The sequence below is a fragment of the Pinus tabuliformis genome, chromosome 9 (assembly GCF_031772625.1).
Source record: "Pinus tabuliformis cultivar Carrire ecotype Pingquan chromosome 9, CPIR1, whole genome shotgun sequence".
Taxonomy (NCBI): domain Eukaryota; kingdom Viridiplantae; phylum Streptophyta; class Pinopsida; order Pinales; family Pinaceae; genus Pinus; species Pinus tabuliformis.
The window spans coordinates 1,659,307,058-1,659,321,599 of record NC_142307.1 but is presented as its reverse complement, the minus strand read 5'-3'; the positions used below and the strand labels follow the sequence as shown (position 1 = coordinate 1,659,321,599).

At 36.9% G+C, this 14,542-nt stretch overlaps 1 protein-coding gene and 3 pseudogenes across 1 annotated transcript; 1 reads left to right on the top strand and 3 right to left on the bottom strand.

The window, feature by feature from the left end:
• Positions 1-965: 965 nt before the first annotated feature.
• Positions 966-2,091, bottom strand: LOC149155243 (amino acid transporter AVT6A-like; annotated as a pseudogene).
• A 719-nt stretch (positions 2,092-2,810) lies between these two features.
• On the bottom strand, positions 2,811-3,846 carry LOC149155242 (amino acid transporter AVT6A pseudogene; annotated as a pseudogene).
• Positions 3,847-4,670: 824 nt separating this feature from the next.
• LOC149155240 (amino acid transporter AVT6A-like) lies at positions 4,671-10,122 on the bottom strand (annotated as a pseudogene).
• Positions 6,020-9,034, top strand: LOC149155241 (putative polygalacturonase). Its single transcript, XM_089439414.1, has 4 exons — positions 6,020-6,511; positions 7,677-7,797; positions 8,636-8,810; positions 8,947-9,034. The coding sequence occupies exons 1-4, from the start codon at positions 6,032-6,034 to the stop codon at positions 9,032-9,034; spliced, it is 864 nt and encodes a 287-aa protein (XP_089295540.1). The 5' UTR covers positions 6,020-6,031.
• Positions 10,123-14,542: the final 4,420 nt, after the last annotated feature.

Here is a 14,542-nt window from a genome sequence, read left to right as displayed (position 1 = left end):
TCTCTTACCTCACAACATTTTAGCTTTGTTATTCTCTTCCATTACTACCTTGCTTGAACCCAACATCCACTTTTCTCTACGATTTAGCCTATTACTGGCCACATTACACCCCTATCACTGCTCCTGCAGATCAAGATCTTATGCTTTTCACGGTATCTAAAAGTACAGGTCATGCAGGAAGTCGGATTGGGTAAGTAATGTTGATTCTTTTACAATTATATGCAATTTGCTGTGATACCTCTTCTTTCTCACTTGTAACTTGAATGTTGGCAGACCTTGTACTCTGTTTCTCTGGGTCTGTATGTGTATGCTTGTTTTTGTGTGCATGTGTGTACTCAATGGCTTGGAGTTTGATTGGTACTTATGCATGTCATGTAAGGTATGTACATTTCAAATGGGTCTATCTGTCTGTTGAAGTAGAGACATCAATGAATGGTGGAACTGAGTTGATGTCTCTACTTTAAATGGTTGAAATGAAAATACTTGGCAAAATGGACTAATTACTCTTACTCTGGCCGTCTGTATCAATGCAGCTCTTGCAGGGCTAAAATGTGAAGGAAAGGAGGATGAAGATTGTGATAAGTTATTAAAGAGCAATGGAATCGTCACACGCAGTGGGATGCATTTTGGTGCACCTCAAACTTATGTGAAGTTGAGTATTATTGACAGAATCCAGACCTTCAATCTTTTTCTTGACAGGCTTTCAACTATTCATGGATGATAAGTTGAATCGCTCAATCATTGATGTGAGATCAACTATATTCCTTTTCAATGCTTAGAACTACAAATACAGTAGTATCTTTAACTAGAAGGCCGAGCGACCATGGCAGGATGATACAAGGCTTTACAAAAGTTTATCCACTCTTCACAATTCTACAAGCAAATTCCCAAATCAGCGTTCTTTTCTCGGTTCTATTCCAAATAATCTTTATGTATGTTCACCACCTACTCATAAAAAATCATTCTCAAGATCGTGGAGGGCCTTCCACCTTTTTGCTGAACAAAGAATTAATTTCACTCACTATAGCAATTGAACTTGAAACTACTGCCAGAAAAATCATGGACAATGCGATAAATATGTCCTTCCTGGTTGAGATTCCATGGGTGTCTCTGCAATTAAAAAATAATTGAGGTTAGAAGTTACATGCAAGCAAGGTGAAAGACAAAACCAGAAATGAAAAATAACTTTTTTCTACCTGAAAGCAATGGAAGCTGGGAAGATGAACCCAATACAAACTGTTGCTGTGGCCCCTGTGAATTGAAATGCATCCCAAATACTTGGTATGAATGATGCCCCAAGGAAAATGATTCCAATTAACCCAGCAGTGATCAAAGTGAACCTCTTATTATCCAAAACAAGATGCTTTTTCGTTGGAAAGACAAGCCCATCGAGATTAAGTCTTAGGGGAAAAAAATGAGAGGAAAGACCAGAATCAGATGCACAACATAGGTCACACGAACAATGTCATTCAGCATAACACTGTAGGGAACTCACAAGTTGGTGTCAAAATTTTCCAGGACATCATCCATGGTCTGGTCTCCAAATAGAAGAAAGCCAAAAAAGCTTGTACTTGTGTATACAATTGAGCACAATGCCAATGATGTGCGAACAATGGACTGCATTTCTGAAGGGTCCTCAAGTTCATTGTATATGGAATGAACTGCATGGCACAAAGACATCACAATTCAGTATAACATAATTTTAAATGCAAATTCAACTAATGAACTTTAAGATACTACACTACAGGACTAGAGATGGAGGAAAATAATCCATACCATTGTAATGACAGATGTAAGCAATCACAATAACTGGTACCACAGTGAAAAGCTGCAAGAACGAAGTAAATTCCACAATATCTGGTAACAATCTTGGTGCTTTGACAGTGCCACTTAACAACTTTACAATCGCAATACTAGTCGTAATCACTACAAATATAACAGCAAGTGCAACTGATAATGCAGAAGTGAATTTCAAAGAATCTGCAAATTCATGGAAATGAACACATCAATATAGGCATCAAGATTTGAACATCACAACTCCTAAGGAATAACCCATGATCCACATCCTTGAATGTATATGCCATATGCCATTTCTAACATGGCAACATGAAAAGTCAGATAAATCGTTAAGCAGATGCCATAAGTATGTGACATTCCCAAGATATGTTGAATCCCCTCATATAATTACAACAGTTTCGAGACATTTAAATCCCTGATAGCTGTAAGGTTGTATATTTCAAATGGGTCTATCTATCTATTGAAGTAGAGACATCAATGAATGGTGGAACTGCGTTGATGTCTCTACTTTAAATGGTTGAAATGAAAATACTTGGCAAAATGGACTAATTACTCTTACTCTGGCCGTATGTATCAATGTAGCTTTTGCAGGGTTAAAATGTGAAGGAAAGGAGGATGAAGATTGTGATAAGTTATTGAAGAGAAATGGAATCATCACACACAGTCGAATGAATTTTGGTGCACCTCAAACTTATGTGAGGTTGAGTATTATTGACAGAAACCAGACCTTGAATCTTCTGCTTGACAGGCTCTCAACTATTCATGGATGATTAGTTGAATCGCTCAATCATTGATGCAACATCAACTATATTCCTTTTCAATGTTTACAACTACAAATACAGTAGTATCTTTAACTAGAAGGCCGAGCAACGATGGCAGGATGATACAAGGCTTTACACAAGTTTATCCACTCTTCACAATTCTACAAGAAAATTCCCAAATCAACATTCTTTTCTCAGTCCTATTCCAAATAATCTTTATATGTATGTGCACCACCTGCTCCTCATAAAAAATCATTCTCGAGATCGTGGAGGGCCTTCCTCCTTTTTGTTGAACAAAGAATTAATAGTACTCACTATAGCAATTGAACTTGAAACTACTGCCAGAAAAATCATGAACTATGCGATGAATATGTCCTTCCTGGTTGAGATTCCATGGGTGTCTCTGCAATTAAAAAATAATTGAGGTTAGAAGTTACATACAAGCAAGGTGAAAGACGAAACCAGAAATGAAAAACAACTTTTTTTCTACCTGAGAGCAATGGAAGCTCGGAAGATGAACCCAATACAAACTGTTGCTGTGGCCCCTGTGAATTGAAATGCATCCCAGATACTTGGTATGAATGATGCCCCAAGGAAAACAATTCCAATTAACCCAGAAGTGATCAAAATGAACCACTTATTATCCAAAACAAGATGCTTTTTACTAGAAAGACAAGCCCATCAAGATTAAGTATTAGGGAAAAAAAAAATGAGAGGAAAGACCGCCATCCGATGTACAACATAGGTCACACGAACAATGTCATTCAGCACAACACTGTAGGGAACTCCCAACTTGGTGTCAAAATTGGCCAGGACATCATCCATGGTCTCGTCTCCAAATAGAAGAAAGCCAAAAAAGCTTGTACTTGTGTATACAATTGAGCACAATGCCAATGATGTGCGAACAATGGGCTGCATTTCTGAAGGCTCCTCAAGTTCATTGTATATGGAATGAACTGCATGGCGCAAAGACATCACAATTCATTATAACATAATTTTAAATGCAAATTCAACTAATGAACTCTAAGATACTACACTGCAGGGCTAGAGATGGAGGAAAATAATCCATACCATTGTAATGACAGATGTAAGCAGTCACAATAACTGGTACCACAGTGAAAAGCTTCAAGAACGAAGTAAAATCTTCAATATCTGGTAACAATCTTGGTGCTTTGACGGTGCCACTGATCAACTTTACAATCACAATACCAGCCGTAATCACAACAAATACAACAGCAAGTGCAACTGATAATGCAGAAGTGAATCTCAAAGAATCTGCAAATTCATGGAAATGAACACATCAATATAGGCATCAAGATTTGAACATCACAACTCCTAAGGAATAACCCATGATCCACATCCTTGAATGTATATTCCATATGCCATTTCTAAGAGGGCAACATGAAAAGTCATACAAATCGTTAAGTAGATGCCATCAGTATGTGACATTCCCAAGATATGTTGAATCCCCTCATATAATTACAACAGTTTCTAGACATGTAAATCCCTAATAGCTGTAAGGTATGTATATTTCAAATGAGTCTATGTGTCTGTTGAAGTAGAGACATCAATGAATGGTGCAACTGAGCTGATGTCTCTACTTTAAATGGTTGAAATGAAAATACTTGGCAAAATGGACTAATTACTCTTACTCTGGGTGTCTGTATCAATGCAGCTTTTGCAGGGCTAAAATGTGAAGGAAGGGAGGATGAAGATTGTGATAAGTTATTGAAGAGCAATGGGATCATCACACGCAGTGGGATGCATTTTGGCACACCTCAAACTTATGTGCGGTTGAGTATTGTTGACAGAAACCAGACCTTCAATCTTCTGCTTGAGAGGCTCTCAACTATTCATGCATGATTAGTTGAATCGCTCAATCATTGATGCGAGATCAACTATATTCCCTTTCAATGTTTACAACTACAAATACAGTAGTATCTTTAACTAGAAGGCCGACCAACCATGGCAGGATGATACAAGGCTTTACACAAGTTTATCCACTCTTCACAATTCTACAAGCGAATTCCCAAATCAACGTTATTTTCTCTGTCCTGTTCCAAATAATCTTTATATGTATGTGCACCACCTGCTCCTCATAAAAAATAATTTTCAAGATCGTGGAGGGCCTTCCTCCTTTTTGTTGAACAAAGAATTAATGTCACTCACTATAGCAATTGAACTTGATACTACTGCCAGAAAAATCATGAACAATGCAATGAATATGTCCTTCCTTGTTCAGATTCCATGGGTGTCTCTGCAATTAAAAAATAATTGAGGTTAGAAGTTACATACAAGCAAGGTGAAAGACGAAACCAGAAATGAAAAACAACTTTTTTTCTACCTGAGAGCAATGGAAGCTGGGAAGATGAACCCAATACAAACTGTTGTTGTGGCCCCTGTGAATTGAAATGCATCCCAGATACCTGGTATGAATGATGCCCAAGGAAAACGATTCCAATTAACCCAGCAGTGATCAAAATGAACCACTTATTAGCCAAAACAAGATGCTTTTTCGCTGGAAAGACAAGCCCATCAAGATTAAGTCTTAGGGAAAAAAAAATGAGAGGAAAGAACGCCATCAGATGTATAACATAGGTCACACGAACAATGTCATTCAGCACAACACTGTAGGGAACTCACAAGTTGGTGTCAAAATTTGCCAGGACATCATCCATGGTCTGGTCTCCAAATAGAAGAAAGCCAAAAAAGCTTGTACTTGTGTATACAATTGAGCACAATGCCAATGATGTGCGAACAATGGACTGCATTTCTGAAGGGTCCTCAAGTTCATTGTATATGGAATGAACTGCATGGCACAAAGACATCACAATTCATTATAACATAATTTTAAATGCAAATTCAACTACTGAACTCTAAGATACTACACTGCAGGGCCAGAGATGGAGGAAAATAATCCATACCATTGTAATGACAGATGTAAGCAGTCACAATAACTGGTACCACAGTGAAAAGCTTCAAGAACGAAGTAAAATCCACAATATCTGGTAACAATCTTGGTGCTTTGACAGTGCCACTGAACAACTTTACAATCACAATACCAGCCGTAATCACAACAAATAAAACAGCAAGTGAAACCGATAATGCAGAAGTGAATCTCAAAGAATCTGAAAATTCATGGAAATGAACACATCAATTTGGTCTGCCCGCCTCGATTTCTCTCCGTTCTCAGCAGACAGCGCCTTGCTTCACGTCTCAAGCTATGAATTCAGACCGTTTCAATGTAAATAATATATTGTAACTTCCCTTTAAAACAAACAAATACATCTCTACACCATCAGAATAACAGGGGTTTGACGAATAGGTATCATACCATAGAGTGCAATACGGGGATTTTGTTTGCATGGGTTTCATGTTTATTGATCGTCTAAAGAAGCTATGGAGATTTGTGATTTCTAGCTAATGTTTTTATGGAGATACCCAGGTTTTTATATGTTGCGTGGCAGGAGATAATGACGACTGATTCAGAGAAACAAGAGCCATGCTCCTATAACGATGGAATACAGACTGTTTGCAAGCTTAAATGGGTTTCAAGGGCACCTCGGGTTCTCTTTATTCTTTTATTGACGTTGCTAGTTGTGCTGCTGGTTCAGACCAAGACTGGAATGGATCTTCCCTCGTGGGTCAATCAGCCTGAGGACTTGAGGGATCATGGATTTTTTGAAGCAGAAGAGCAGAGTTGTTCAGGGTTTCTTAGGATGAATGGCAGAAGGAAGAAGATTGTATCCATTGAAGACTTTGGAGGTGTGGGTGATGGGAAGACTATGGATACCAGAGCCTTTCAGAAGGCCATTGGTTATCTGAAATTATTTGCAGACAAGGGTGGGGCACAGCTTAATGTTACCTCAGGGAAGTGGGTCACAGGAAGTTTTGATCTCACAAGCAACATCACTCTGTACTTGGGAAAAGATGCACTCATTCTGGGATCTCAGGTAAGACATCATTGGATTCTAATGTATCTTTGAAAGAACTCTAACTATAAATGCAATAGTCTAACTTTTTTACGTTGTGAAGCTTTGCGAACTTATTTTCCGATCAGTTTTGCTCTAAATCTCATACAGATTGGTGAAAATTAAAAGTTTGACTCGAGAGCTCCGAGAGTTTTCATGATGTTGAATTTATTTATGTAATCAAATACACATGTTAGATAACTCCAGACCACAATCTAACTGACGATTATATAACTGAATTCCAACCAAAATACCAAAACATAAAATAGTTAAACAAAGCCAAAATAAATAATATAATTTAGATCATTACTTTAATCAAGCTTTGAAGGGACTAGATTACCTAAATAATATAATCTAGATCATTGCTTGAATCAAGCTGTTGAGGGGACTAAATCACCCTACAAATATATAGGGCCAGACTTCAACAAGCAGTTGAAGGGCCTAGTTCACAGAACGAGTCCATAGGACTGGACTACTTCCATTACAAACCCATCTAGATTCTAAACCCAGGCCTGTTATGCACATCCAGGTTGCAAATAGAATCTCAAGGTCCAAAATCTAAGAGGTTGTGAAGCAAATCTCAAGGTCCAATATCTCAGAGATTGTGAAGTGAAGATTAAGGTCCAATATCAACTATTGGAACCCTGAGACATGCAACCTCGAGATGAATACTAAACCTCGCTTTAGATGGGTTTGTGCCAGCGTCTATATTCAATGCACCCTTAGATTCAATGCATTATTACACACGCATGAGCACAAACACATGACGAGATCGCCCCAACCCCACCTTGGTTGTAGAATGTGCATTGCATCTCTTGGTGCAAATACGAGTTCATGAGGATTGGATAAGTGAGCCTATTGCTCAATCAAAAGAAATCCAAAGCCCTATTGTCAATTCAACTAGAACAAAAAACATCCAATAAAAGACGTGGTAATTTTAATACAGAGATAATGCCAGGCTTACATGAAGCTTGTCAACAGGCGTTTCTTTAATCTTACATGCATGCCTTCCTTTGCATGTATATTTAAAATTGGAGAACAGTATTTATCTCATTTGATTTAAAAGATCTTCTGAATGGTTTTCCTATTGCTGATTATAATTCTACATATTAAAATTTCAAGCCATGTTGATGCCTCTATACGGCAGGATCCAAAAGACTGGCCTCTTATAGAGCCACTCCCATCATATGGTCGCAGCCGAGAACGACCTGGAGGAAAGCATATCAGCCTTATTCATGGGGAAAATCTTGAAAATGTTGTGATTACAGGTGACCATCCATGACTTTAATATCTCTCAATGTGTTTGTGTGTGTTCTCAGAAAAGGATTCTGGATTGATTATGGCTCATGTTTCCAATATGATTGGCTTATATAGGTGAAAATGGGACTATTGATGGCCAAGGATCAATGTGGTGGGATATGTCGTTCAATAAGACCCTGCAAGACACAAGAGGTCACCTTGTTGAATTTGTTAATTCAGAAAATATAATAATCTCAAATGTTACATTCCTTAACCCCACCTTGGTTGTAGAATGTGCATTGCATCTCTTGGTGCAAATACGAGTTCATGAGGATTGGATAAGTGAGCCTATTTCTCAATCAAAAGAAATCCAAAGCCTTATTGTCAATTCAACTAGAACAAAAAACATCCAATAAAAGACGTGGTAATTTCAATACAGAGATAATGCCGGGCTTACATGAATCTTGTCAGTAGGCGTTTCTTTAATCTTACATGCATGCCTTCCTTTGCATGTATATTTAAAATTGGAGAACAATATTTATCTCATTTGATTTAAAAGATCTTCTGAATGGTTTTCCTTTTGCTGATTATAATTCTACATGTTAAAATTTCAAGCCATGTTGATCCCTCTATATGGCAGGATCCAAAAGACTGGCCTCTTATAGAGCCACTCCCATCATATGGTCGCAGCCGAGAACGACCTGGAGGAAAGCATATCAGCCTTATTCATGGGGAAAATCTTGAAAATGTTGTGATTACAGGTGACCAGCCATGACTTTAATCTCTCTCAATGTGTTTTTGTGTGTTCTCTGAAAAGGATTCTGGATTGATTAGGGCTCATGTTTCCAATACGATTGGCTCGTATAGGTGAAAATGGGACTATTGATGGCCAAGGATCAATGTGGTGGGATATGTGGTTCAATAAGACCCTGCAACACACAAGAGGTCACCTTGTTGAATTTGTTAATTCAGAAAATATAATAATCTCAAATGTTACATTCCTTAACTCGCCATTCTGGAACATACATCCAGTCTATTGCAGGTTGGTAATTACTATTTTTTTTTCGAGTGTGAGAGTTAAGCAAGTTTTGTGTTGATTTGTATTTGTTTGCAATAAGAATACATTGGAATAGATGTTGTTCTTATTCACAGCATTTCTCCTACATGCTGTCCTGCAGGAATGTGGTAATAAAACATGTGGCAATATTGGCTCTCCTTGATGCCCCTAACACAGATGGGATTGATCCAAGTAGTTTTCGCTACTAACAAAGTTTTATTAGTGGTTATGTTTTGTTAATTTTAGATATGTTCTATGCTTAAAGAAATTTATTTCATTTTTCACAGTTAGCTCAATATCTTTTCCAGATTAGCAATCACATCAGTGTTAAAGTAAACTGTAGATAGAAAGGGAGTGAAAATACTTATTATGATCGGCTGTTCTAACAACAAAGGGAGTGAGATTTTTTCAAAAACCTCAGAAGCAGAAAAAAATAACAGAGGAGAAAGAAATAATTTGTTCCCAGTATATGATTCTGTAATAAAATAAAAAGACTTTTATACGATATGTTGTATCCCCTCATCTAATTACAATAGTTTCTTGACATTTAAATCCCTGATAGCTATGAATAGGCCCAAATGAAATATGATATATCTCAAAATCAGTGCTAAAAAATTCTTATCAGGATGAGCAAAGCAGATTTACCCACTCTCTTGAAAGACTCTAGACATTTAAATCCCTGATAGTTGTGAAAAGGCCCAAATGAAATATGACATATCTGAAAATCAGCGCTAAAAAATGCTTATTAGGATGAGAAAAGCAGACTTACCCACTCTCTTGAAAGACACCAACGGAGCTCAAATAAGGAGTATGGTGAGAACTAGGATCGGAACACGTTCATTCCACAGTTGAAATCCAAACCATTCTTCAAGTATACCAGCATGATGCACGCCATTTGATGATGTTCCAGATAACACATCGCATGCCCAAATCAAGAAAACACCTCCATCATACCAACAGAGGCCATCACTGCTACATTCCTCCTGGCTGGCGAATTTTTCTTCTCTCCGTTTCTCAAGAAAGAAGTCCCCTGAGCACCCATAAACTTTCCAACAACGACAGCCATGATCTGTAACAAAAATAGGATGATACACAAACCTAGATTGAATCCCCAGTGCAAAACAATTCTATCTAAATGTACAGAATGGGTGTACCAAAATCCAGTAAAATACTCAGAGCAGATATTTGCAGATATTATTGCAAATGTGGGAAAGGTAAGGAAAGCCAATATCTCAAGTTTACCATCATTGGCTAAAAGGAATTCCAGGCGTCAGCCCGTAGGGCTCATACCAGGCATTACAGTGGAAGATTTGGTTTTCTTCTCGCTGGCGTTTGCCGCTATGTTTCTAAAAAAAAAAGAAATACAGAGAAAAGATCGAAGAATGGGAGCAAGATTTTTTTGGCCTCATAGATTCATTTACAAGGAAATCCGCATCGCCACCAGTGGATTTAGGCACGAAAATGTATTACGCCAGGGGATTTGGGAAGGTTTATATGGGCATAAACTAAGGAGTCAGTTCGGTCCAGATCCAACGGTGTAAAATGTTTTAATCGTCTAACAATTGATTATAGGGTGCAGATTGTGCCAGCGCAACAGCCAGGGGAGTTGTTTCCAGAGCGAAACGCCTTATGGCGTAATTAGTAAATTAGTTTTATTGGTTTTGTTAAATCTTTTGGATCTGGTGTTTTTGGATTTTTTTTTTAAATGTTCAAATATCCAGTTTAAGTTGTATAATTTGCAAAAAAAAAAAAATTGTAATATTATATTTACGTGGTTTATTAAAAATATACTTTAAATAAATTAAAATATATTTTAAGTAATGAAAATCACAATTCATTATATTACTTAAAAATGTAAACACACTAAAACAATTGAGTAAAAAATCTAAACCTTTATTAGATTACATTTTTATTTATTACTGCGAGATTATTTATTCACACATATAAATACAATTATTTTTCAGATAATACAATCTTTAACATCTTAAAAAACATTACATTTTTATTTATTACTGTGTCATTATTTATTCACACATATATATACAATATTTTTTTACATAATACATCTCTAACATTTAAAAAAACATATGTGAATAACCAAGATGATGGCCATTGAAAGCCAAGATGTTTGAACTTACCATTAACTTGTCCATGAATTTATGGGAATCAACTTTGACACGTATAAAAAAAAATATGATAAATTGAAATAAGATTGAAAGCTTCGCTCAAAAAAAGAATCGTATTGAGACCAGTGCTCAACACGTGTTCAAAGTTTGGAGGACACACTACGCCCACCCGATCTCCAACAGCAAAATCCCTCACTTCTGGTCCCACTTCGGGCACGGTCTCTCCGAATTCATGGTTGAAATTCCATCCAGTAAATGCAAATTGAAATTGACCATGAATGAATAGGGTACATTGGCTTTTAATCCTGGTGTTTACCGAATGCTTCATGTACTCGTAACACATTTACGTACTTGGGCTCTCATAAAGTGAGCAACACATTAAACTGGGGTTGTAAATCATCGATCGAAAGTACAAAACTGAGAGTAGAACTTGAGATCTCCTTTAAATTATTTTCTTATACTCTGTCTACTCCATAGACACTCCCTGCTATGCGGCTGACCATGGTTTCTTATATTGATCGCCAGATAGATTGAATAAACAAATAATATCGGCACATTAATAAATATACTGAATTAGAGTATTACGTCACTATATATATATATATATATATATATATATATATATATATATAATTTTTATTTAAAATGATATTTTTTAATTAATATTATTAATTTAAAATTCTTTTTTTTTTCCTTGGAAATATTTTAGTTTTATTGATAAGAGAAAATTACATGTTGTAGATGTTAAATTGCATATGCATATGAACTATACAAATAAAAATTAAAAAATTATAGTTGAGCCTATTCTTTTCTGCCTTTCTTCTTTTCCACTTTTCTCCAACCTCTAGTGTTGGGAGTGGATGTTACAATGGCTAACTATTTTTCATTGGAATTTGTGGGGTATTCTTTCTCTGAGTCTGAGCCTTATGATCTGTGTGCTCATTTGTTTCCACTTAATTCCATTTGGCTCTCTTGTTGCTGAGGGGGGTTGCCGAGATCCTCCTTTTGTGTGTTGTTTTGGCCTTTTTGTGCATCCGATTTTGCTTTGTTTTTTGTTGGTTCTTCTATTTCTGCTTCTTCTTCTAGGAGGTCTGTGTATTGCTAGCCTTTTAGCTTTTTCTATTGCTTCTTATTCCATTTGGGGTCTTTTTTGACCAGTGGATAGGCGCTATGTAGGTGGCCTGTTTATATACATCCACGACACCGAAAAGTTGTGTTTTCTTAGTCTAATAGTTGAGTCCATTGTGAGTTGTTGAAATTCAATGTGATGTTGTCTGGTAACCCTTGGTTGAGATCTATTTCCACGCATATCCTGACAAAAGTGAATATTCCCCTTGTAAGTCTATCCCCATCAATCTTTAGTAATTTTCTTAGGGAGTTTCAAATAGCAATTAATACATTATGATGCCAGAAGTGTAATGGGAGATTATGCAACCTAACCTAAACTGGTATTTTTGATACCACCATAGTGTTGACATCGAAATTTGAGAACCACAAGGTCATGAAGAGTCCAGCATTGCCCCAGAACTATGGTCCCTTATTGATGATATGTTCCTGTTCTTGTGCTGTGTTGAATCTAACCATGAAAAACCACTTGGGACATAGATAGATTTCAGAATTTGGTGACCACGCATCATTTATCCATTGGTGCAGAACATCAGATTTTGGCCAAAGGCCATTAAATCTACATATAACTGCATTGTTATAGAGATCTGAATATAAGCTATTTACCTCAAGCATTGAGGAGACTGTGAGAACAGGATTTTTAGGTTTTTGTTCCACGATGTAAGGCCCTGGTAGCTCAGCCATTGTTACTGGTTTGGTTTTTGCTTTTTCCTTTCCTTCGACTACATATTTAAAAGAGCCTGTGTTTTTTGTGCTGGTTCCAGAATATCTGCCCCGGAAACATAAGTTGATTACGATAGTCAAATCTTTTATGATGCCATAATCCGATAGCGTGTGATTATCGTGTAGACTGTGTCCTGAATATATCAGATTTTGATTTCTTGCTAGTATCCCATGGTATAGTTGTATTTATTGTTTTAAGTCTTGGATCCTCATCCCTTTCCAAAGCGTCCTGTAGAGATGACTGCCTTCCAATGTTTTGATGAAATTCTCTATTGAATTTTCCTCTGCCTCAGTAGCATACCTGGCATTGCCCTTTGTCCAATGTCCACATGCGTATTCCATGTTGCCTCTCGAGTAGGGCTCTGCCCATCCCTGTGCTATGTGTTGGAAAAAATAACCCCAACCACCACAATAAATAGCCTGACAGCAACGATACTTGTCAGACGTATTTTTGTAGGTTGCGTCTCTGTTTGAAGATGGAAGGACTGAACCCAGGAGTGAACCATTCTAAAACACAACAAGGAATTTAAAGCCATCAATGTAATTTGGTAAATAGATATGGGCAATCATTCATTCAGAGACTGTTGCCCACACTCTAGAAACACTTATGCGATTCTGATTACACTCAACAGCAACATCATATTAATTACTTTGCTCTAGCATGAATTAAATGTAAAATTGTATGTTGAGTTATATATGAATGTAAAAGTCATTTTGTAATAGTTTAGAGAGTACAAGGTAAGAGGGAAAAAGAGCACAAGTCTCTGGGGAGAAAATGGTGGAGAAAATTTTAATGGCCGCGTGAAAACAACAGTTATTGTGTTTTACTGTGTGTTATTCCGCATGAATGTAAACCAATATAAACCTTCATTTTTACTTGGTGAATGAGTCGTAGCCTCATGTGAATGTATTTTCATGTTTTAGAAATCAATATTAAGTTCTTATTGTGTTTGTCCAACCTTGTCTTGTTTATCTTTGAGTTTGTGTAATAGCTCCACGAAATCCATGTCCATGAAATCCAAGTCTGTGAAATAGCTCCGCGGTGCACAAAGGTAGCTACACAAAATCAACTATCTCGTGCACGAAGCTAGCTATGCAAAAGTAGCTTCGCGAAAACCATAACTCTCTGCCCTTCTGCAAAAATTAAATTTCCTAAAGTTTTCTAACATGATATCGGAGCGGGTTAATCTATGTTAATGTAAAAACAAGTGTTTTTACTAACAGTGAAAATTGTTTTGAGCACGGATTGTTTTTAACATATTTACCATCAGAGAGAAAGTCTTTTTTACGCTAAGAAATGGAGACATCAAGCCCAAGCTTGACTAATCCTCAAATACCTCACTTTAATGGAAAAAATTATGATTATTGGGCTATTAAAGTGAAGGCCCTATTTTTTTCTCAAGACATTTGGGATTTGGTGGAGAATGGTTTTCAAGAACCAGCAGATGTGGCAACATATAATGCCTTATCTCAACAAGAAAAAGAGTTGTTAAGAGACAACATGAAGAAACCTTGAAAAACCCTTCTTTATATTTTTGAAGCAGTTCATGAAAGTATTTTCCCAAGGGTTGCAGCAGCAAAAAGGTCCAAGATGGGACACCCTTGAGACAACCTACCAAGGCATGGCAAAAGTCGAAACAACAAAGCTGCAAATGTTGAGGAGAGATTTTGAAACACTTTGTATGAAAGGGTCTGAGAATATAGACTCGTTTTTTACACATGTAAGTGGGTTGGTTACTCAAA